General features: G+C 46.7%; 1 protein-coding gene across 2 annotated transcripts; it reads left to right on the top strand.

Annotated features, from left to right (window-relative positions):
• Window positions 1–1,695: 1,695 nt before the first annotated feature.
• STAU1 (staufen double-stranded RNA binding protein 1) lies at window positions 1,696–24,402 on the top strand. Of its 2 annotated transcripts, XM_040435820.1 has the most exons (16): window positions 1,697–1,877; window positions 4,910–5,162; window positions 5,260–5,384; window positions 6,339–6,407; window positions 7,415–7,571; window positions 14,240–14,384; window positions 14,464–14,629; window positions 15,774–15,869; window positions 16,125–16,337; window positions 16,531–16,674; window positions 16,759–16,902; window positions 17,055–17,130; window positions 18,615–18,937; window positions 21,801–21,923; window positions 23,420–23,505; window positions 23,742–24,402. In XM_040435820.1, the coding sequence occupies exons 2-16, from the start codon at window positions 4,958–4,960 to the stop codon at window positions 23,821–23,823; spliced, it is 2,154 nt and encodes a 717-aa protein (XP_040291754.1). In that variant the 5' UTR covers window positions 1,697–1,877; window positions 4,910–4,957; the 3' UTR covers window positions 23,824–24,402. The 2 variants fall into 2 exon arrangements, with proteins under 2 accessions (XP_040291755.1, XP_040291754.1); XM_040435821.1 differs by lacking the exon at window positions 6,339–6,407 and having other exon boundaries at window positions 1,696–1,877.

Raw genomic sequence — 24,402 nt, forward strand, 5'->3', positions numbered from 1 at the left:
ACATATCAGTACACGGCTGTATATACATCTATACACGCCATCTACTAGACTGTATGATACCTGCTTTGTGTACAGATATATAGTATTGGGGTCAGGGGTTGGTATTAGGGCACGTGGAGATAAAAGGAGAGTGCCTCCCTTTACATGGGACAGGCTGCACTACTGACTCCAGAGGGGGCACCTCCTCTCACCCACTCCATTCTACATGGAATAGGCTGCACTACTGACTCCAGGGGGGGCACCTCCTCTCACCCACTCCATTCTACATGGAACAGGCTGCACTACTGACTCCAGAGGGGGCACCTCCTCTCACCCACTCCATTCTACATGGAACAGGCTGCACTACTGACTCCAGGGGGGGCACCTCCTCTCACCCACTCCATTCTACATGGAACAGGCTGCACTACTGACTCCAGGGGGGGCACCTTCTCTCACCCACTCCATTCTACATGGAACAGGCTGCACTACTGACTCCAGAGGGGGCACCTCCTCTCACCCACTCCATTCTACATGGGACAGGCTGCACTACTGACTCCAGAGAGAGCGCCGCCTCTCACCCACTCCATTCTACATAGAACATGCTGCACTACTGACTCCAGAGAGATCACCTCCTCTCACCAACCCCATTCTACATGGAACAGGCTGCACTACTGACTCCAGAGGGGGCACCTCCTCTCACCCACTCCATTCTACATGGAACAGGCTGCACTACTGACTCCAGGGGGGGCACCTCCTCTCACCCACTCCATTCTACATGGAACAGGCTGCACTACTGACTCCAGAGGGGGCACCTCCTCTCACCCACTCCATTCTACATGGAACAGGCTGCACTACTGACTCCAGAGGGGGCACCTCCTCTCACCCACTCCATTCTACATGGAATAGGCTGCACTACTGACTCCAGGGGGGGCACCTCCTCTCACCCACTCCATTCTACATGGAACAGGCTGCACTACTGACTCCAGAGGGGGCACCTCCTCTCACCCACTCCATTCTACATGGAACAGGCTGCACTACTGACTCCAGGGGGGGCACCTCCTCTCACCCACTCCATTCTACATGGAACAGGCTGCACTACTGACTCCAGGGGGGGCACCTTCTCTCACCCACTCCATTCTACATGGAACAGGCTGCACTACTGACTCCAGAGGGGGCACCTCCTCTCACCCACTCCATTCTACATGGGACAGGCTGCACTACTGACTCCAGAGAGAGCGCCGCCTCTCACCCACTCCATTCTACATAGAACATGCTGCACTACTGACTCCAGAGAGATCACCTCCTCTCACCAACCCCATTCTACATGGAACAGGCTGCACTACTGACTCCAGAGGGGGCACCTCCTCTCACCCACTCCATTCTACATGGAACAGGCTGCACTACTGACTTCAGAGAGAGCACCTCCTCTCACCCACTCCATTCTACATGGAACAGGCTGCACTACTGACTCCAGAGGGGGCACCTCCTCTCTCCCACTCCATTCTACATGGAACAGGCTGCACTACTGACTCCAGAGAGATCACCTCCTCTCTCCCACTCCATTCTACATGGAACAGGCTGCACTACTGACTCCAGAGAGATCCCCTCCTCTCTCCCACTCCGTTCTAGTCTCACTCTCAACCGTGCAAGGAGCAGTGGAATGGGAGGGACTACCCTCCTAACCGGCAGTCTAGAAGCTCCACCCCTCCGCCGCAGAAGAGCCGGGTGACGTCACTTCCGCCAGCCCCGCCGGCTTCTCATTCTCTTTAGTGTTTGCCGTGTCCGTGCCTCCTTCCCGGTCTCCCGGTACCGACCCCCCTACCCCCCCAGCTCTGTATGGACTAGAGAGCGTCTCCCAGCGCTGGGCCTGGACACAGCGGGACGGACAGCGACAAAAGGTGAGGCCGCAGGCCGGATTATACCTCACACCCGCCGGCAGCGCCCTGCAGGAAACACCGAGGCTGCGCTCATCCAGATAGGCCCCTGACATTTGTGCGAGGAGCCCCGTGTCCCATGTACAACACCTAGCTATAACTCGGTCACTAATAGCCCCTCACCCCAGTAATATCAGTGTACCCCCATAACTTCCCAGTAAGGAGTACATCCCAATAATATCATGACCACCCCTCTAATTGGTGTCCCCCCTCTAATAATTTATTATTAATAACCCTCTAACCTTATTAATGCATCTGTGCATCCCCCTCACCCCTGTAATTTCTGTACCCCAATAACCCCCGTATACTAAATGCTATAATAGCGTGCCCCTTATTCTACTCCCTTTTTTTAAAAATTTTTTACTCCTAGTTTTCAGCATCTCTGCTCCCCCTCAGTGAACGGTAGAAGCCCTCGTGCCGTCTACCTGTGTAGACAGCCCGGTTCTGGATTCCAGGCTGATGGCTTTTCCCAGCACTGATACCTTGTAACAAACACTCAGCAGGAATAGGTCGGAGCAGGATTCAACCTGTGGAACTAAACAAAACATGTTCCCACTCACAGAAAGCAGAGGTATTGAAAATGATGAGCGATAAAACCACGGAGTGTATTAAGGTTACGTTCACACCCGCAGCACTGTGATTTGGCCACCGGAACACAAAGTGCTGCACGCCGATTCTGTACATTTTTGCAGGGATGCAGCCTGATCTCCCTGGACCCCCTTAATACATAATGGGGTTAGCGGGCATTCTGTTTGCATCCGGAAGTGCCGGATCCAGAGAATTCAGGCAGGCGGTTCTCTGCCGGAAAATGCGCCGCAGCTGTGAAAGTAGCCCTAAGAAAGTGACTTGACTTAAAGAAGTTTTCCTATCTTGGTGTTACTAAGGCGAGATGGGACTAAGTGCCAACCACCAGGTGGCAGGGAAGCAGGGTGGGCTGGCGCGCCGCTGTGTTAGTATCTTCCATTGCACTGCAATGGTTGCTGCGGAAACAGCAGAGCACCCGACCACTCTGCTGTTTTCCTGCCACCTGGTGGTCGGCGTTTAGTCCTATCTTGCCTTAGAAACGGCCGGACTTGCAGAGGAATGCATATTTGTGGGTCCCAGCTCCTTTGGTCACCCTCTGTTACTGATGCACTCTGGCTCTAGTATGTCAACCTCCGGTTTTATGTGACACACTGGGGATATGTCCCATCAAATGAATGTTGGCACGCGGAACTGGAGCATGTCAGTGGCTGCGGGGCACAGAAGGAGCTGGTGAGTGTCTTTCCCTCTGCAGGCCTGGCAAAGTTAGGGAGCAGGCCAAAAGCCGCCACTCCTCCGACCATGGATACCCCCTTTATAATACAGTGACAGAGCTTTAGGACCCGAGCATGATGCCGCCCCTCTCCTACAACAGAATGGGTTTCCCAGCGATTCGTATGGCTGTTTTTACACGAGCATGTCTGGTCCGGGGAACATACTGAGGGGCATTGATCTCCCAGCCCCTCCTGCTAAGCGCCGTCCCTTTTATCGCTGTTTTAAAAAAGTACTGAGGATCTATGCTAAGTACTCAAACAGGACAATCCCTAACACTCCACAACTTACCCTTCTATCCCTGATTCCTGGCTCTCTTGCCCAGGTCAAGAAAGGGGTTCTGCGACATTTCCTGTCAGCTGCCAGGATGGTGATCCCCAGACATTGGCAGTCCAGTTCTCCACCCACTTTGCTTGAATGGGCAAGAGAGCTAAGATTTATACTGCGTATGGAAGAGTTCATTGCAATTGAGCAAGAAAGGGCTGAATCTTTAGCGCGTAGTTGCGACCCCTTACTTCAGTTTTTGGACTCACCGGAGTTTAATGACTTGATAGGAGAGTAATGAGTACTTGTAGCACTCAAGACCTATCTTAGTTCCTTTGGGTCAGGTCCACTTACCTTTTACATTTATATCTATATTAGCATCTTTTAATGAGGTTTCTCCCCCCACCACCTCCCCTCCTTCCTCTCCTCCCGTCACTCCCCATGTTGATGTTTTGCTTAATGGAGATAATTCCCAATGAGATAGACTTAGAGCCACAAAGAATGTATTGGAATTGGCAATAGACCATTGAGTGTTGCTGGTTTTCATCACCATGGACACATGTAGCGAGATGTCTATATATGCATTCATATGTCTTTTCATTTATTGATGACTGTATATGCTCTATATACGTGTTGCTGATAACAACTAGTCTCATTGTTACTTTATGCACTGGACCCTGCGTGGTCTGTTTGTAATAGTCATGTTTAGATAATGTCACCACTCCTTTTTGAAAATTGGTGATTTAAATAAAATTCAGAGTAAACATAAAGTATTGAGAAGCTTAAGTCTCAAATTATGGTGCCATAGTTTGCAACTTTTTTTTATGCTATAATAATGGTGTAAAAGTTTTAATAAATGTCACTCATTGTGTGATGGATGCAATTCCTGGACCGAATGCTGCTCCTCTGACCCGAGCTCACAGCATCTTTATGATATTTGGTGTACTGTACTCGCAGCAAAGTAGGCCCACAATCAGGCAGGATCTCATAGCTTCCGAAGTCATTATGATGCTGTGAGTTCTGGTCAGAGTGTGTGACCCAGACCAGATGCTTGTGTGAAACAGGTCAATTTCAAGAGATGGGTGTGCAGACTGAGGGTTACATAGTGGATGGAGCAGGGTCCCCAGCAGCACGGAGTATTTCAGGAGAGTAATGTGTTGATCTTGTGCAAGGTCAGAGGCTTCGTGTTAGGCCTAATTCACATGATTGTGCTCGGTACGGGAAACGCATCTCCCAGACCGACTGCATCATAGTGATTTACGATAGTCCGTTCCTGTCTGATTGTGGTTCTCTTGTACTGTACTCACCTGATGGTTTGGGAATCGGGCCTTACAGTGGATTAAACAGGGTCCCAGCTCACAGAGTATTTCAGGGGAGAATAATATGTTGTGAGGTGTTGATTATGCCCCCTCTGACTGTCTTCTGTGTCCTGTATGCAGTAACCTACAGCTCCACCCTGCACTGCACGCTAACACCCGGAGCCTCTGATGGAAGTCAATATGTCTCAAGTTCAGAATCCTTCTGCCTCCCTCCCAGGGAACCATGTACTGAACAAGAACCAGCAATCACCCATCCACCAGAGTCTGAGCAACCCTCCCACTGCCAGCCCGCTGCCCTCTGAACACGCAGGGAGACCGCACCACAACTCTGCTTTACCGCCATCCTCTGTCACATCTGGCAGTGCTGCTGAAGGTAATTCCTCTGCTCTTGGGGGTCTCTGATCACACACCCCATCCTCCTCCTCCCACCACCATCATCATCCTCACCCTCTGCTTCTTGTGTCTTCCAGTGTCTCCTAACATGGCAAACCCCAAAGAGAAAACCCCAATGTGTCTGGTAAATGAGCTGGCGCGGTATAACAAGGTTCAGCCTCAGTACAAGCTGCTTAGTGAACAGGGTCCGGCCCATTCTAAGGTGAGTGCCTCGTTGTCTCAAGTGTCACCATGTTTTCCTGGTCTCCTGTGCAGCCTTCAGATTCACAGTTGCTGCAGGGTTGGTTGGTTGACGGTAGTTACTCACCATGACCCTCCTGCCCCAGCACAGGATCCCAGCATGTCCTAATTTCTGTAATAGACATACACTCCACTGGGAGGGGGAGGGGCCACTGCTGTGGGAGGAGCATTGAGGACATTGGTAATTATTTGACCTGCAGCGCTCAGGTGGCTGGGAATAAGGACTACACTGGAGGGGATGCAGCGCTAAATCATTCTCCCACTGGTCATGATGAAATATCTTAGCGATACGTGGCAGAATCCTTTGTGGGTGAAGGGGCCACCCTGGGGTTCAAGTGCGGCAGACCTGGATAGTCTTTGCTGTGATGGCTTCTTATGGAGGTTATTACGAAACTTTCTTGATAACCAAATGTGTGTGGCCCGACTGTGAGCTTGGGCAGTACAGTGGTTGTGATTCGGAGTTACCCTGGACCCCGGCTGTTGGGGCTGCCTCCTAGGTTTAGCCTGGTTCTTCCTTGTGTTTTATTTGGCTTTATTGGCTGCATCCTCTCTGCACACACCTCATACTGTTTACTCTGTGTCCCAGGGTGGAGGGAGTATTGCCGCACGAAGGGGAGTGATCTGCTATCTTGTGTCCAGTTGTCTGGTCTGTAAATAAAGTTTCTAACCTATCCTGCTTTAGGTACAGACGCCTGGACTGGCACTTTAATAAGGGACGTCACCTGAGACCCTTTACCCTCATCCCCGTTATTCGGCAGTCCCCAACAGTATGACAGAGGCCAGTTGTAGCTGCTACGTGGGGCATGAATACATATGCAGAAGCTTTAGGGGTTCTGAGGTGATTAGTGGCCTGGCCGGTGTATTGCAGCTGATCTCTACATTGTAACCTCAGGAGCCTCTTATCTCCCACTCCCAGGTCATCCCTCTAGGACGATGGCAGGATTACAGTCTTCTTGAGAGAGTGGGAGAAGATCGCCCAAAACAAGTGGGTATTCAGCTCCTCTGCTTGTCCTCTGCTCTTCTCTTTTGGGCTGTGACTCCCCTCCCCTCTTTTCAAGAATCTGATTGCAGACAGTGAAGACACCCCTCATGGGTTGGGCACTGTTAAGTCCTAACCAGTAGATAGATGCCTAAAAGTATGTGTCCCCTTCTGATTAGAGGCTGCAGTACAGCTCATAGATGTCACTGTCACTTGGACAGCTGAGCCATAAAGTGAGGGAACATAGAACAGGTAGGCCATCAGAAACCCATGGGGTATAAGAATCTGCTGTCTTCAGGGCCAGCACTTGTTACCGACTGGAAGCATGGCTGAGACCAGCACAGGGATCTGGAAGCAGGAGTCTGGGGTTAGTGCTCATGGTTTAGGTCCTAATACTGCCGTGACAACTGAGTTTCTCACTTTGTGTCGCAGTTTTGGGAAGGGTTTTTATAGCAGATTATCACAAAGCCTGGAACATACAGAATGGAGTAACCTGATTGTAGAGAACACAGACCTCCACTCCATCCATCCTGTACTATGAGTCCTGGCCTCGACAACCACCCTCACCTCCCCAATATCAGAGGCCTGGTCTTAGTAATGACCTTTAGTTAAACAGACAAGAATCCTTTCATCCCATCCCAGTTTAGAGGAGAGTAGTGAAAGCAGGAGGCAAGTACATTGAGTTGTGATGGGGGCACATACTTTTAGATTACCATGATGGAGGTCAGCAAAGTTCAGTCCCTCTTCTGCCAAGCCCTAGTGTTCCCTTTTTAAATGAGACTCTTAAGATGACAGGCGCTCTCCTTATCACGCTATTGTAGGGTCAGTGATGGGAGATATGTTCCTTCTGGGTCTGATGGGTGTAATGCTGGCGTCCTAGAGCTCTACAGGTAGTACTCCTCTGGTCTATAGTGATATGACTGCCTGCAGTGCTTCTTTTGATACTCTTCCCCTGTCTTTTACATCTCCCTCTCATGTTCCCTCTTGTGACTTTTGCTCATCTCTTTCTGCAGATGTTCACTGTGCAGCTCACTCTTGGGGACCAGTACTGGGAGGCCGAAGGGACAAGTATTAAAAAAGCCCAGCACGCTGCAGCCGCCAAAGCCTTGGAGGGGACGAAATATCCTAAGCCTACAGCCCGCCCTTCTCGCAGTGGGGGAAAAAATATAGGTATAAGTTTATAACCTTCCATGGCCTGTAAACATGTACTGGGTGGGAACCCTGCACTGATCACTGCTGGGGTGAACCGCGGGTGGCAGTGTGATTTGAAGTGCTGGTTGAACAGTGATTGGTTGCATTGTGGAGTATTGACATCTTCTGGAGTGGTCCGACTTGCATTTGTTGAGAGCAGCGTGGTTTCTACTTTTTTTTTTCTATTCACTTTAATGAACATTTGCAACAAACAAGGCAATACAAAAAGCCAGTCAGGACCAAGGCCCTGATAACATACACTGCTCAAAAAAATAAAGGGAACACAAAAATAACACATCCTAGATCTGAATTAATTAAATATTCTTCTGAAATACTTTGTTCTTTACATAGTTGAATGTGCTGACAACAAAATCACACAAAAATAAAAAAGTGGAAATCTAATTTTTCAACCCATGGAGGTCTGGATTTGGAGTCACACTCAAAATTAAAGTGGAAAAACACACTACAGGCTGATCCAACTTTGATGTAATGTCCTTAAAACAAGTCAAAATGAGGCTCAGTAGTGTGTGTGGCCTCCACGTGCCTGTATGACCTCCCTACAACGCCTGATGAGGTGGCGGACGGTCTCCTGAGGGATCTCCTCCCAGACCTGGACTAAAGCATCTGCCAACTCCTGGACAGTCTGTGGTGCAACGTGACGTTGGTGGATAGAGCGAGACACGATGTCCCAGATGTGCTCAATTGGATTCATGTCTGGGGAACGGGCGGGCCAGTCCATAGCATCAATGCCTTCGTCTTGCAGGAACTGCTGACACACTCCAGCCACATGAGGTCTAGCATTGTCTTGCATTAGGAGGAACCCAGGGCCAACCGCACCAGCATATGGTCTCACAAGGGGTCTGAGGATCTCATCTCGGTACCTAATGGCAGTCAAGCTACCTCTGGCGAGCACATGGAGGGCTGTGCCACCCCACACCATTAATGACCCAATGCCAAACCGGTCATGCTGGAGGATGTTGCAGGCAGCAGAACGTTCTCCACGGCACCTCCAGACTCTGTCACGTCTGTCACATGTGCTCAGTGTGAACCTGCTTTCATCTGTGAAGAGCACAGGGCGCCAGTGGCGAATTTGCCAATCTTGGTGTTCTCTGACAAATGCCAAACGTTCTGCACGGTGTTGGGCTGTAAGCACAACCCCCACCTGTGGACGTCGGGCCCTCATATCGCCCTCATGGAGTCTGTTTCTGACCGTTTGAGCAGACACATGCACATTTGTGGCCTGCTGGAGGTCATTTTGCAGGGCTCTGGCAGTGCTCCTCCTGTTCCTCCTTGCACAAAGGCGGAGGTAGCGGTCCTGCTGCTGGGTTGTTGCCCTCCTACGGCCTCCTCCACGTCTCCTAAAGTACTGGCCTGTCTCCTGGTAGCGCCTCCATGCTCTGGACACTACGCTGACAGACACAGCAAACCTTCTTGCCACAGCTCGCATTGATGTGCCATCCTGGATAAGCTGCAGTACCTGAGCCACTTGAGTGGGTTGTAGACTCCGTCTCATGCTACCACTAGAGTGAAAGCACCACCAGCATTCAAAAGTGACCTCAGCCAGGGAGCATAGGAACTGAGAAGTGGTCTGTGATCACCACCTGCAGAACCACTCCTTTATTGGGGGTGTCTTGCTAATTGCCTATAATTTCCACCTGTTGTCTATCCCATTTGCACAACAGCATGTGAAATTGATTGTCACTCAGTATTGCTTCCTAAGTGGACAGTTTGATTTCACAGAAGTGTGATTGACTTGGAGTTACATTGTGTTGTTTAAGTGTTCCCTTTATTCTTTTGAGCAGTGTAGGTATACACCATATCCAGTCGTAAAGGGCACAGATCATATGTGAGTCACTCGTAGAGAAGCCTATCTAGATACTGAGGCGATGGCATTAGTCATCATTTGGGATGAATACAAAGTCTGTGTAGAGGAGCACCATGATCCCCAGACCCCAAGAACTTAGACTATATATTTATATGGGATTATAGTATTTACCAATATCTTCCACTGGTTCATAGTGGGACTTCTGTCTCCTATCTACCGGATTGCGATGGCTTTCCGTGCCAGAAACAAGACTTCCCGTAGGAAGGTCCTAGTGTAGTGTGAATAGGTGGCTTCATTAAGAATGCCAAATAAGCATACAGTGGGTTCCATAGGAACAAGAAGATTCAGTAGGTTAGATAGAAAATCAGTGATGACTTTCCAAAACTTTTGGATATATGAGCATGCCCATATAAGATGCCCAAAATTCGCTCCCTCCATTGTGCATCTATGGCATCTACAGTGTGAAAGCCCGCCCATTTTATAATGTTGTGAGGGGGGGGGGGGATGGGTAACTTTGGTGTATAATATATAAGTGCGGTTTTTACTTTACCCTGGAAATTTAAACTTGGTGTGACCAGGACCCATCACACCCGAAACCTGCAGCTCTGAGTAGGATTGACAATTTGGATTATTTTTTATTTTTTTTACAGGGAGTGCAGAATTATTAGGCAAGTTGTATTTTTGAGGATTAATTTTATTATTGAACAACAACCATGTTCTCAATGAACCCAAAAAACTCATTAATATCAAAGCTGAATATTTTTGGAAGTAGTTTTTAGTTTGTTTTTAGTTTTAGCTATTTTAGGGGGATATCTGTGTGTGCAGGTGACTATTACTGTGCATAATTATTAGGCAACTTAACGAAAAACAAATATATACCCATTTCAATTATTTATTTTTACCAGTGAAACCAATATAACATCTCAACATTCACAAATATACATTTCTGACATTCAAAAACAAAACAAAAACAAATCAGTGACCAATATAGCCACCTTTCTTTGCAAGGACACTCAAAAGCCTGCCATCCATGGATTCTGTCAGTGTTTTGATCTGTTCACCATCAACAATGCGTGCAGCAGCAACCACAGCCTCCCAGACACTGTTCAGAGAGGTGTACTGTTTTCCCTCCTTGTAAATCTCACATTTGATGATGGACCACAGGTTCTCAATGGGGTTCAGATCAGGTGAACAAGGAGGCCATGTCATTAGATTTTCTTCTTTTATACCCTTTCTTGCCAGCCACGCTGTGGAGTACTTGGACGCGTGTGATGGAGCATTGTCCTGCATTAAAATCATGTTTTTCTTGAAGGATGCAGACTTCTTCCTGTACCACTGCTTGAAGAAGGTGTCTTCCAGAAACTGGCAGTAGGACTGGGAGTTGAGCTTGACTCCATCCTCAACCCGAAAAGGCCCCACAAGCTCATCTTTGATGATACCAGCCCAAACCAGTACTCCACCTCCACCTTGCTGGCGTCTGAGTCGGACTGGAGCTCTCTGCCCTTTACCAATCCAGCTACGGGCCCATCCATCTGGCCCATCAAGACTCACTCTCATTTCATCAGTCCATAAAACCATAGAAAAATCAGTCTTGAGATATTTCTTGGCCCAGTCTTGACGTTTCAGCTTGTGTGTCTTGTTCAGTGGTGGTCGTCTTTCAGCCTTTCTTACCTTGGCCATGTCTCTGAGTATTGCACACCTTGTGCTTTTGGGCACTCCAGTGATGTTGCAGCTCTGAAATATGGCCAAACTGGTGGCAAGTGGCATCTTGGCAGCTGCACGCTTGACTTTTCTCAGTTCATGGGCAGTTATTTTGCGCCTTGGTTTTTCCACACGCTTCTTGCGACCCTGTTGACTATTTTGAATGAAACGCTTGATTGTTCGATGATCACGCTTCAGAAGCTTTGCAATTTTAAGAGTGCTGCATCCCTCTGCAAGATATCTCACTATTTTTGACTTTTCTGAGCCTGTCAAGTCCTTCTTTTGACCCATTTTGCCAAAGGAAAGGTAGTTGCCTAATAATTATGCACACCTAATATAGGGTGTTGATGTCATTAGACCACACCCCTTCTCATTACAGAGATGCACATCACCTAATATGCTTAATTGGTAGTAGGCTTTCGAGCCTATACAGCTTGGAGTAAGACAACATGCATAAAGAGGATGATGTGGTCAAAATACTCATTTGCCTAATAATTCTGCACGCAGTGTATACTGCTGGGGGCTTATAAATTGTGAGCTTTCCAGGCAAGCACATCCCTGGCATCACATGAGCAGTGCTCTGTCACCGGTTGGGTGTACGAGGGGTGAGCTGCTGCTCTGGATTCTGTTTTCTTCTATTAATCATGTATTTATTGTGAGGCACAACGTATATCATTGTGAAAGGAGCAGGGGTTCGGGTCTTTATTGGGGTGTGGCTGATGTTAGTGCAGGTGTAAATACATGTCGGATACTCTTAGGCCTCTTTCACACGGCGTCATGTTTTTTGCCCGAATAAGATGCGGGTGCGTTGCGGGAAAATGCGCAATTTTTCCGCACGAGTGCAAAACATTGTAATGCGTTTTGCACACGCGTGAGAAAAATCGACATGTTTTGGTACCCAAGTTTGGGTTAGGTGTTCTGTAGATTGTATTATTTTCCCTTATAACATGGTTATAAGGGAAAATAATAGCATTCTTAATACAGAATGCATAGTACAATAAGGCTGGAGGGGTTAAAAAAATAATAATTATTTAACTCACCTTAATCCACTTGCTAGCGCAGCCCGTCTTCTCTTCTGTCTTCTTCTTTGCTGTGCACAGGAATAGGACCTTTGATGACGTCACTGTGCTCATCACATGGTCCAATCACATGGTTCATCACCATGGTGAGGGACCATGGGATTGGATCATGTGATGTGATGTCACCTCAGGTCCTTAGCCGGCAGCTCAACATTACAGAAGAAGACAGAGATCCGCAACTACGCGATCAAGTGGACTCGGTGAGTTAATTTTTTTACCCCTCCACCCCTATTGTACTATGCATTCTGTATTCAGAATGCTATTATTTTCCCTTATAACCATGTTATAAGGGAAAATAATACAGATCGGGTCCCCAGCCCGATCGTCACCTAGCAACCATGCGTGAAAATCGCACCGCATCCGCACTTGCTTGCGGATGCTTGCGATTTTCACGCGGCCCCATTCACTTCTATGGGGCCTGCGTTGCAAGAAAAACGCAAAATATAGAGCATGCTGCGATTTTCACGCAACGCACAAGTGATGCGTGAAAATCACCGCTCGTGTGCACAGCCCCATAGAAATGAATGGGTCAGGATTCAGTGCGGGTGCAATGCGTTCAACTCACGCATTGCACCCGCGCGGAATACTCGCCCATGTGAAAGGGGCATTAGGAGTGACGACCATGAAACTAAACCCCTATAGAATGTAATTCATTTATTCAGTGGTCTCCCTTCCCAATCATGGTTGGAATGATGCTGCCCATAGTCAGGACACCCAATAGAACCCCCATCTATACCCAAGCTCTTTCTCCAGAGTCAATCCTATTACTCTATTAATTTTATCTTTTTGTATTTCAAAAATGAAACTGACTGGTTAAGGGTATATCTACGCTGGTCGCGGCCTTGATCACAGGGGCATTGCAGTGTAGTGGTAATAATGAATAGGACTGCAGCGCAAGTCACATGTATACTGTGACCCCTGAATCGCAAAAAAAATCCAGCAGATTAAAAAAAAATTGCAATTCAGGGGTCACGGCACACATATGACCCCATTAATTTCTATGGGATCACTGCTACACTGCGATGCTTCTGCGGTTGCGCCATGTAGCTGTACCCTTATCAGCAGTTTTCATAAATCTATTAGAAATTGTCAGAATGTAGTTCTTGGAAGTGAAGTGGAGTTCTTGGAAGGATGTAGATAATCGTCCAAATATCTAGTGGTGGTCATCAGTGGCACCTGCTTACCAGTAATGTGCAATTGACTTATCATAGGAGCTAACACTCATAATCCTGGTCTTTTCACGCCACATATGGATATTTTGTCCTGTTGGGAAGTCTGCAGCAACACCCTTTTTAAGTTGTATCGAGAACACTTGATGGAGAGGTGTAACCAGTTGGATGTTTACTCAGAGGGAGAGACTCTGCTGTCCCCTCGGAGTTAGAGCCTCGCCTACCTTGGCCTGTAATGGTCACTTCTGTCCCCTCAGAGACTCTGTAATGGTCACTGTTTTTTCCCATCGGAGACCCACGGGCCCAGGCCTGTAATTGTCACTCTGCTTTCCCCTTTGAGAGCGAGACTCATTGCCACTACCCTTAGAGCTCTTTCACACGAGCGGACGCCGTGCAGGTAATCTGCTGCGTGAAAAAGAGCCAAGCCCCGTTCCGGACAGCAGAGACACGGAGCATTAACATGATTGATAATGCTCCGTGCCTCTCTGTGATCTTTGACTACAAAATCACATTGAGATAAAGTTGTCACTGTGATTTTGTAGTAAAAAGGTCACAGAGAGGCAAAGAGCATTATCAGTCATGTTACTGCTCCGTGTCTCTGCTGTCCGGAGTGGGGCTTGGCTCTTTCATGCGTGGGATCCGCTCGTGTGAAAGAACCCTTAATGTAACTTTGTCACCTCAGAGGCAGAGACCCTCCTGCCCTGTAACTTTCACACTGCTGACTCCTTCCCTATAGAAATTGGGTCTGTACTTGATATGTGAAGCCTGAATGTGTGTGGACATATGTGATAATGGTAGGTGTCAGGCTCAACTTTGGGGGTTACTGATGGTGGAGTTAAGATAATTTTGGTTACAAATTACTTTGTTTCACAGACAGTATAACTCCCACTGTGGAACTGAATGCACTATGTATGAAGCTGGGACGGAAACCAATCTACAAGCCCTTGGACCCTTACACAGGTATCCGCTCCTCCTACAACTACAACATGCCCCGAGGCAGCGGCGGCTACCCCCCACGGTGCGTACACAATGCTGCTATTTGGGACTGGGTGGTGAGAATCTGTCTCATTACTTATCAAAGTCTCCTGGTTCTGCAGGTACTTCTACCCATTCCCAGTCACCCCCATCCTCTACCAGGTTGAGTTGTCTATAGGTGGCCAACAGTTTCATGGTAAAGGCCGGACACGTCAGGCAGCCAAGCATGATGCAGCAGCGAAAGCCCTGAAGAGCCTCCAACATGAACCCCTCCCCAATAAACCCCAGGTATTGTGGGGAAAGGATGGGGGAGCACTAAAATCTGGAGTGTGGGGTCTGTCCACCGTTGACACTTTGGACCTTCTATCTGTAGTTGGTGACATTACACGCTCCGTTAGTGTGTGTGATTTGGGGATAGACCAGATTGTTGCACTGCAGTACCTGACTGCAGAGGTAGTGCCCTGCACTTAATTCATGTTTATTGCATATCATGATGAAGTTGAATTTGTAGACACGTGGTAAGCTGGCGGAGGTCACAGGCATGCACTAGGGGTGATCTCCTCATGGTAACGCACTGTTTTCCTGTTCTTTCATATGGTCAGTTTAAATCATCAGTATTTGCAAACCAATGTCAGGAGTGGGTCCAAAACACAGAGGGCGGCACACATCTTTCCATTAGACTATTTCTCTGTAGGTTCCACTCTTGGTTTTGCCTAAAGCTAAATACTGACCTTGTGAAGGTGAGCTTATAGTAAGATTAGAAAGCAGCTGCAGTCACATGGAAATCATCAGTGGGTCTGTGTGCACTAAGTCCACTTATGACTACCTATAGTAGACAACGCTAGTGGTACCATCAGACAGGTGTGTATAGGCCCAGCGCCGCTTGTAAGCAGGGTGGGTGTGTTTAAAGCCAATGTCCCCTCATATGGGGGATAGGTGTCAGTTTAGGGCGAGCAATTCCTTGTAACGAAGATTGATGTGTGTTTAAAGGGGTTGTCACATCAGCAAATGGCATTTATTATGTAGAGGAAGTTACTACAAGGCACTTACTAATGTATTGTTGTTATCCATATTGCTTCCATTGCTGGCTGGATTCATTTTTCTATCACATTATACACTGCTCGTTTCCATGGTTACAACCACCCTGTAATCCAGCCTCAGTGGCCGTGCTTGCACACTATAGGAAAAAGCACTGGCCTATGTTAGCTTCCATGGTCCCAACCACCAAATAGGCCAACTGTTTTTGCTATAGTGTGCAAGCACGACCACCACTGATAGTTGGCAGGATGGGCATAACCATGGTAACGGGCAGTGTATGGAAATATGAATCCAGCCACCAAAGGAGGCAATATGGACAATCACAATACATTAGTAAGCGCATTGTATTCACTTTCTCTACATGATTTTTTTCTTTTTTTTCTTTAATTCCTAGGTTAATGGAAATACTGATGAAGAAAATCTGAATAAATCTGAGATCAGCCAGGTGTTTGAAATTTCACTTAAAAGGAACCTTCCTGTGAATTTTGAGGTGAGGAGAACTGGATTTGGGGGCTGCAGCCTGTGATGTGATTTTTTTTCCCTCACCGCTCGCCTGAGAAGTGGGTTGCAGGAGAACCCTGACACTTCACCAGCTGAGACCTCACTGCATATAACCGCAGAGGACAGAGTGATATCAGAACATGGCTTATGGACAGTCTCTGATGCTGGCCGGTTGCTTTATTATGTGGGATATTTCCCAGCATCCTCTGTTGCTCACCATGTGATGTCCCTGACACTTCTGCAGGTAACCAAGGAGTCGGGTCCTCCACACATGAAGAGCTTCATCACTAAAGTGTCGGTCGGGGAGTTTATGGGAGAAGGAGAAGGGAAGAGTAAGAAAGTGTCCAAGAAAAATGCCGCCATTGCCGTTCTGGAAGAACTGAAGAAGCTGCCACCGCTGCCTACTGTGGAGAAGATGAAACCTCGCATCAAAAAGAAAACAAAGTCCATTGTAAAGGTGAGGAACAGTGCAGGTATTGGGGCCCCTCATGTTACACATCCCCCTCACTGTGTGGTGTGTTCTTAGATCAGGGGTCATACATTTACCAATGTGAAGCTGATGGAAGAGGGCACTGCAGAAGTTCCCCCCCCCCCCCCCCCCCCCCCCCCCCCCAGCACTGAGGTTCATCTGTTTTGTCTTGTCCTCACAGCTCCCCACCAGCCCTGAGTACGGCCAGGGCATGAACCCCATCAGCAGACTGGCTCAGATACAACAAGCTAAGAAAGACAAGGAGCCAGAATACTGCCTGGTGACGGAGCGAGGCCTTCCCCGGCGCCGGGAGTTTGTCATGCAGGTGCAGTTTCCGCTGTGGGCATATCACCTCTTTCCTTTCTTTCTCTGACTCTCTCACCTCAGATACTATTTCTGATCTCTGCAGGTTAAGGTTGGGAACCTGACCGCTGAGGGACTGGGGGCAAATAAGAAAGTGGCCAAACGAAATGCCGCTGAAAATATGTTGGAACTTCTTGGTTTCAAAATCCCTCCTGCTCCTCCCAAACCAGCTTTGAAAACTGAGGAGAAAGTAAGTGTCCCCCATGCTGTACAATGTATTCTGCATCCGTGTGATAATGCATCTCAATTGATTTCTATGTCAGTAATATTAGTGGCCGGAGTAGTCTTTGCTGCCCTGTATCTGCTCACTTGAGCTCATTGGGGTGTCCATCTGCCTTTTAGACACCTGTGAAGAAACCAGGAGATGGGAGGAAGGTGACATTCTATGAGCCTGGCACTGGGGACGACACCGCTAACAGTAAGTTTTGTAAATGTGACTTAGTGACCTGCAGATGTAAAACTACTACTCCTACAGTCCTCAGGGTGCCAGGGAAATGCAGTGTGATTTACAGGCAGCATGTTATAGAGCAGGAGGAGCTGAGCAGATTAATGTATAGTTTTGTTGAAAGATATTCAGTAAAATTTTTAATTTATACATCAGCTATCTATGCATACACACATGGAATTCGATCAATCACTGATAACTCGTGTACAACTATCAGTGACCGACTATAGAGCTATCTCTGTATACACACTTACACAAGGAATGCTATCAATCACTAATAAGACAGCCCCATGTACAATTGAACTCAGAAAAGCAGAGATTTTAATGTATAAATTACACATTTTGCCGAATTTCTTTCACATAATTTATATATCGGTCTGTTCAGCTTCTCCTGCTTTATAAGGTTTCCTTAGCACGCAACAGATTTTGTTGCAGAAACATTCTGGACTGGGGTGTTGGCGGTACACATGGATTTCTGCAAGCCCCTTTCGGATGAAGGAGATTCGTTTTCAGTAGCAGAAAATTTGTGTGTGAAGGTGCCTTAATATGCTGCGGATTTCATGACAGGTTCTCTTTAAAGGGATATTGCAATTGTTACAAGTTATAGAGGGAACTATTAGATTGATGGTCTCCTTCCACTGGGGCTGCCACCGATCATGAGTGAGGACCTTTTATCTCCCAGATCCTAAAATTAATAGATTGCCAGGTCTAGCATGCACACAGCTACTTTATTCATCTCTACGGGAGTTCCGGAGACAGCACTCGGCTGTTTCCGAAACTCCCATTGAGTTGAATGGAGCGGCAGTTCACATGTCCGACCTTCTGCTCTATTCTTTTCAGTGGGCTTTGAGTCGTACTGTGTCCCTGTTCCCATGATTAGTGGGGCCCCCAATTATAGAACCCCCACCAATCTAATAGTTATCCCCTATTCTGTGGTTGATCACTGGTTTCTGCACATAAAGAACCTCCCAGCCCACCTGGCATTTCTAAAGATGGACATTCACATTAGAAAGCAGCTGGCTGGTGGCTATCCCCCTTACTTTACCAGAGATCACATGCACACAGGCTGACTATTATCTGATATGTAGGAGAGTGTTTAGAGATTCAAAGTTTCTCTGAGACTCAGATGTTTCCCGAAAGCCCCAGAAATGACTTCGGCTCCATGGTGCACAATGATGGTAACTGATCCTCAGTGATGTCATGTGGCTGCCTCGACCACACACTGCTACAGAATGAGAAATTAACATTTCCATTACAAAGTTCCCTTCAGCCCTGGTTATCTGTGAAGCATGCTTGGACTTGTGCATGCGCTGAGATAAATCTCTACCAATTAGTATGTATTTTATAAGGGCTGGCCCCTTTACATGATGGCACAAAGGGCTGGCCTTGTGTTGTGTGGAGTCAGTGTATTAGTAACTACCCCCCTGTGGATATGACAACTGACTGTTTTCGTGCAGATAATAAAGATGATGAGTTTCGGATGCCATATCACAGTCATCAGCAACTGCCGGCTGGAATCCTGCCTATGGTTCCTGAAGTAGCGCAAGCTGTGGGAGCCAATCAGGGACTTCACACCAAAGAGTTTAGCAGGGTGACTCCTAACCCAGCTATCGCAACTGTGACGGCCATGATTGCACGAGAGCTGCTTTATGCTGGCACCTCCCCCACTGCAGACACCATCTTGAAGAATAACAACAACACAACTGCACATGTACTGCACGGCCCGCTGACCCGGCCCTCCGAGCAGCTGAAATACCTGTCCAGTGTACAAGGGATCCAGGTAACTGCTTGCAACCTCACCCCTGCTCCTATCCCATCCCTGTGGTAGATACTGAGGGGGACACTTATCATGCCAAAAGTGGCATAAAGGTGTTGCAAGTCTTGGCGCATAGCTTATGTGCTGCAAAACTTGCCACTTTTCTAAAGTGGCAAGAAAGGGAGGGGTGGCATAGACAGGGAACCGGGAAGGCCCAGCTCATTTATCATTTTCCACAATGGTTTTTGGCATAGAGAATTGGCTTAATTCTACACCAGCAAGAAGGCCGGTGTAAAGTTAAGTCTGTTGCAAGACCAGCTGGGGCGAAGCGCCAAACTTATGTAAAAGTCCTGTGCCCCTACATAACTTTCATGCTTCCTCCAGCAGTGCAAAGGGTACTTTAAACCAGTGTGGAAAAAGATGGTCTTAATAAATGTCCCCCTGAATATTTACTCTGAATGCTTAAAGGGGTTGGCACAACTTGGATATTGGGGGCATATAGCTAGGGTATGCCCCAATGTCTGTCTGGTGCGATTCTACAGTGGATATAAAAAGTCTACACACCCCTGTTAAAGTTTTCTGTGATGTAAAAAAAATTAGATGAAGATAAATAATTTCTGAACCTTTTCCACCTTTAATGTGACCTATAAACTGTACAACTCAATTGAAAAACAAACTGAAATCTGTTAGGTAGAGGTAAGAAAAAATATATAAAAATAAAATATGGTTGCGTAACTAATACTTTGTTGAAGCACCTTTTGATTTTATTACAGCAATCAGTCTTTTTGGGTATGAGTCTATCAGCATGGCACATTTTGACTTGGCAAGATTTGCCCACTCTGCAAAAACATTCCAAATCTGTCAGATTGTGAGGGCATCTCCTGTGCACAGCCCTCTTCAGATCACCCCACAGATTTTCAAGCGGATTCAGGTTTGGGCTCTGGCTGGGCCATTCCAAAACTTTAATCTTCTCTGGTGAAGCCATTCCTTTGTTAATTTGGATGTATTCTTTGGGTCGTTGTCATGCTGAAAGATGAAGTTCCTCTTCATGTTCAGCTTTCTAGCAGAAGCCTGAAGGTTTTGTGCCAATATTGACTGGTATTTTGAACTGTTCATAATTCCCTTAGCTTAACTAAGGCCCCAGTTCCAACTGAAGAAAAACAGCCCCAAAGCATGATGCTGCCACCACCATGCTTCACTGTGGGTATGGTGTTCTTTTGGTGATGTGAAGTGTTGTTCTTGCACCAAACATATCTTTTGGAACCAAAAAGTTCAACCTTGGTTTCATCAGACCATAACACCTTTTCCCACATGCTTTTGGGAGAGTTCAGATGTGTTTTTGCAAAATGTAGCCTGGCTTGGATGTTTTTCTTCGTAAGAAAAGGCTTTCGTCATGCCACTCTACCCCATAGCCAAGACTTATGAAGAATACGGGAGATTGTTGTCACATGTACCACACAGCCAGTACTTGCCAGATATTCCTGCAGCTTCCTGCAACATTAAAGTTGCTCTAGGCCTCTTGGTAGCCTCCCAGACCAGTTTTCTTCTCGTCTTTTCATAAATTTTGGAGGGACGTCCAGGTCTTGGTAATGTCACTGTTGTGCCATATTTTCTCCACTTGATGTCTTCACTGTGTTCCTTGGTATATCTAATGCCTTGGAAATTCTTTTGTACCCTTCTCCTGACTGATACCTTTTAACAATGAGATCCATCTGATGCTTTGGAAGCTCTCTGTGGACCATGGCTTTTGCTGTGGGATGCGACTGAGAAAATTTCAGGAAAGATCAACTAGAGCAGCTGAACTTTATTTGGGGTTAATCAGAGGCACTTTAAATGATGGCCGGTGTATGCTGACTCCTATTTAACAGGATTTTGAATGTGATTGCCCAATTCTGAACACAGCTACATCCCCAGTTATAAGGGTGTGCACACTTACGCAATCACATTATTTTAGGTTTTCTTTTTTTGTTCCCTCCACCTAAAAGATTTCAGTTTTTCAATTGAGTGGTACAGTTTATAGGTCACATTAAAGGTGGAAAAAGTTCTGAAAGGATTTCTTTCTTGTGTTTTTTTTTTTTTTTAACAGCACAGAAACCTGACATTTTAACAGGGGTGTGTAGACTTTTGATATCCACTGTACCTCTGGGACCCGCACTGTTACCCCAAAGTGCCGGAGGGAGGGTGCTTCGCACTTGTGCTGCCACCCTCCATTAATTTCTATGAGACTGCCGAAAATCGGTATTTCCGTAAGCCCCATAGAAGAGAATGTTGTGGCCGCACTTGCGCAGTGAGATTCACATTCATTTCAGTGGGACTTCTGAAAATAGCTAAGCACCCCACTCGGCTACATTCAGCAGTCCCATAGAAATTAATGGAGGGCAGCTGTGCATGCGCAATGCGTCCTCCGGTAGTTTGCGGGCTCCATTCTAAGTATAGATTTGGGTCCCAGAGGTGGAATACGATGGGAATGTTTAAAATGGGATACCCCTTTAAATAAGTTGGTTCCAGTTGGTATTGAAGCATCAGCTGCCATCACATGGGATTTACTGCTTTTGCTGGGATTTACAGTCACTTGTTGATTGGTGGCTATCTGACTGCTAGGCCCCAACAGATTACTGCACCAGTGCTGAGACCACTCCATAGTGTCTCCCTGTACAGTGATACTCTGCGGTGCATTGACATGCATGAATCCTGCTACAGGTCTCTGTACAGCGGGTGGCCAGAAGTTCCCATGTGGAGAAAAAATGCTGAATGGGGCTCAAGAAGTCACTCATATACTATTATATCCTAGTGGCAAGCTGAGTTGGGAATACCCTTTAAATACACTGACCTGTCCTCCTTATGTCCGACTTCAGTTTGTATTCTTCTAATATTCTCTCTTTTCCAGGTTGAATATAAAGATTTCCCGAAGAATAACAAAAATGAGTTTGTGTCTCTTATAAACTGCTCCTTTCAACCACCACTAATAAGCCATGGTGTGGGGAAAGACGTGGAGTCGTGTCACGACATGGTAAGACTGTGCCTGGAGAGGTCGTATGCAACTGGAAATCGGTGGATAGTGATCTGAAGAGGGTTAACTTTCTCCTCTCCTTGATTTGAAATTCTTCTCAATGGGCAACAATTAAAGTTGATTAGTAGATATGATGCCCTGTTCCAGATAGAACAGAAGACCCCACTTTCATGATTACAGTCACAGAATTTATAGTACATCTTTACATAAGAGTATGGGCTTTAACGTCTATCCAATCATCTTAAAGGGCTTCTGTCAGCAGTTTTGTACCTATGAAACTGGCTGACATGTTACACGTGCGCTTGGCAGCTGAAGGCACCTGTGTTAGTCCCATGTTCATATGTGTCTGCAACACTGAGAAAAATTTAGTTTTACTATATGCAAATGAGCCTCTAGGAACAACATGGCCATTGCCATTACATGTAGAGGCTCAGCTCTCCAATTTGATGTCAAAGTACAGAGAGCACAGCAGTTGCAGAGCCGCTAGGTGGAACAGCAAAGCCCCAATTGCTCCTAGAGGCTCATTTGCATATATTAAAACTTGAACATGGCACCAACGCAGATGCCTTCAGCTGCTAAGCGCACATGCAACAGGTCAGCCAGATACAAATCTGCTGAGATGCCCTTTTTGGCTTATTTTTGTTTACTAATTAATCAGCTAAAAGTATAATTGTGATGATATATAGGTTTCAACCAAATATCATAACCCTCTTTCGCCCCAACAGGGCCAACCACTTTCCCAGTCATTCCTCTAGGGTTAACTGCTTCTGCGTACACACTCATCCCACCAGGGTTAAATACTCCTGCCTGCTCCTTTGTCCAACCAGGGTGAATTGCTCCACCCTTGGCCCTTCTTAGGTGAACCGCTCTCATCTCCTCCTCCTTTGGCCTCTCTAGGGTAAACTGCTTTGACCTCCATACTTGGCCCCCTAGGGTAAATTGCTCTCACTACTTCCCTTTCCCTTTTAGAGTTAAAGGGATATTCCACTACTTTAGAATAGGTCATGGTTATCAGATCGGTGAGGTGCTGACTCCTGGCACCCCTGCTGATCAGGTGTTTGAAGGAGCTGCAGTGCACCAGAATTGGCACACTGTGTAATGCCCCAGAAATGTACTGCAACTCAGTCGCATTAAAGTAGCTCCGTACAGTATTAGAATGTATTTGCCCCAATGAGCCAAAGTTATTGCTTCGCGAAGTCTCGTGAGACTTTGCGCAATAACTTCAGAAATTAATTTGTACTGTAAAAAAACAGTTCCTGGAACCGAACGTGAGTTCGGGATATTTTATACCTTGGAACCGGTACCTTGGAACCGAACGTGAGTTCGGGATATTTTATTTTACAAATAAATTGATGAAGTTATTGCGCAAAGTCTCACGATACTTCGCAAAGCAATAACTTTGGCTCTTCTGAGCCAATACATTCTAATACTGTACGGAGCTTTACCACCTTGTCTGTCACCCTTCAAGATAACCTTCTCTCCTCTATGCCTTTCAGGCTGCTTTGAATATCTTGAAATTGTTATCTGAAATTGACCAGCAGAATGCAGAGGTGCCGCGACCGGTGAACGGACCAATGTCAGTGTAAGTTGCCCTTACCACCATTGCTTTGTGGGTTCTTTCATGATATACATAGAGGAGACTGCGCAGGTTGTGTCCAGCAGGCAGCTGAGATTGCATCGGGAAGAGGCTTCTCCTCTTATTTTGGGGGAGGGGGAGAGGGTTTTGTGACGCTGTGGTCCCCAATAAGACAAGTGGGAGGTTTCTTTGGCCCGATCTCTTGTGTGCACTGATCATTTATAGGTTTTCTTTCTGTGCAGGTGTGGGAAACCAGAAATGGAAAGTGAACCCCTCCTGACAACCTCCAGTGCGCTGGGACAAACGGTGAACAGTACGGCCTGAGGCGATCACATGACCGCTCTTTTATAAACGCTGCCGCCTTTGTTTTTTTACAATTTGTTTGTCCCCAGAAAATTTCAAAGTACAAAATCAGATTTTTAATTAATTTTTTTTTTTCTCTGAAACATTTCATGAATAGGTCATAGCCTCATGTGTGGCAGAGACAGTCATTATGTTAGGATTTTTTTTAATGGCTTTTGTGGTGAAATCAGTTTAATTTTTATTTTTTTTGCTGAGCCCTAAAATGAAGAAGAAATGTGATGACTTGTAGTTTGATTTGCACCCTGGGCAGTGTTTATGTGGCCGCGGTTCAGGATCCAACCCCATTACTGGATTCATTAACCTTCCATGTGCTTTCCACCACAACGTCTCCATGTGGGGCTGAAGAAATGCCTCTGTCTCTTTAAGCAACGTTGCTAGATGTGTGAATTGCGTGCTGCCCTTGCCGTACGCACAGTACGTTATTGTCTATTTAAAGCTCGACGCGTCCAGTATCGCTTGAGGTCATTGTTTACGCTGGAATTTTTTCTCCCCATGGAATGTAAGTTACTAGTGTTTGTCACAAGAAATTAAAAAAAATAC

Source organism: Bufo bufo, chromosome 6 (assembly GCF_905171765.1).
Source record: "Bufo bufo chromosome 6, aBufBuf1.1, whole genome shotgun sequence".
Taxonomy (NCBI): Eukaryota; Metazoa; Chordata; class Amphibia; order Anura; family Bufonidae; genus Bufo; species Bufo bufo.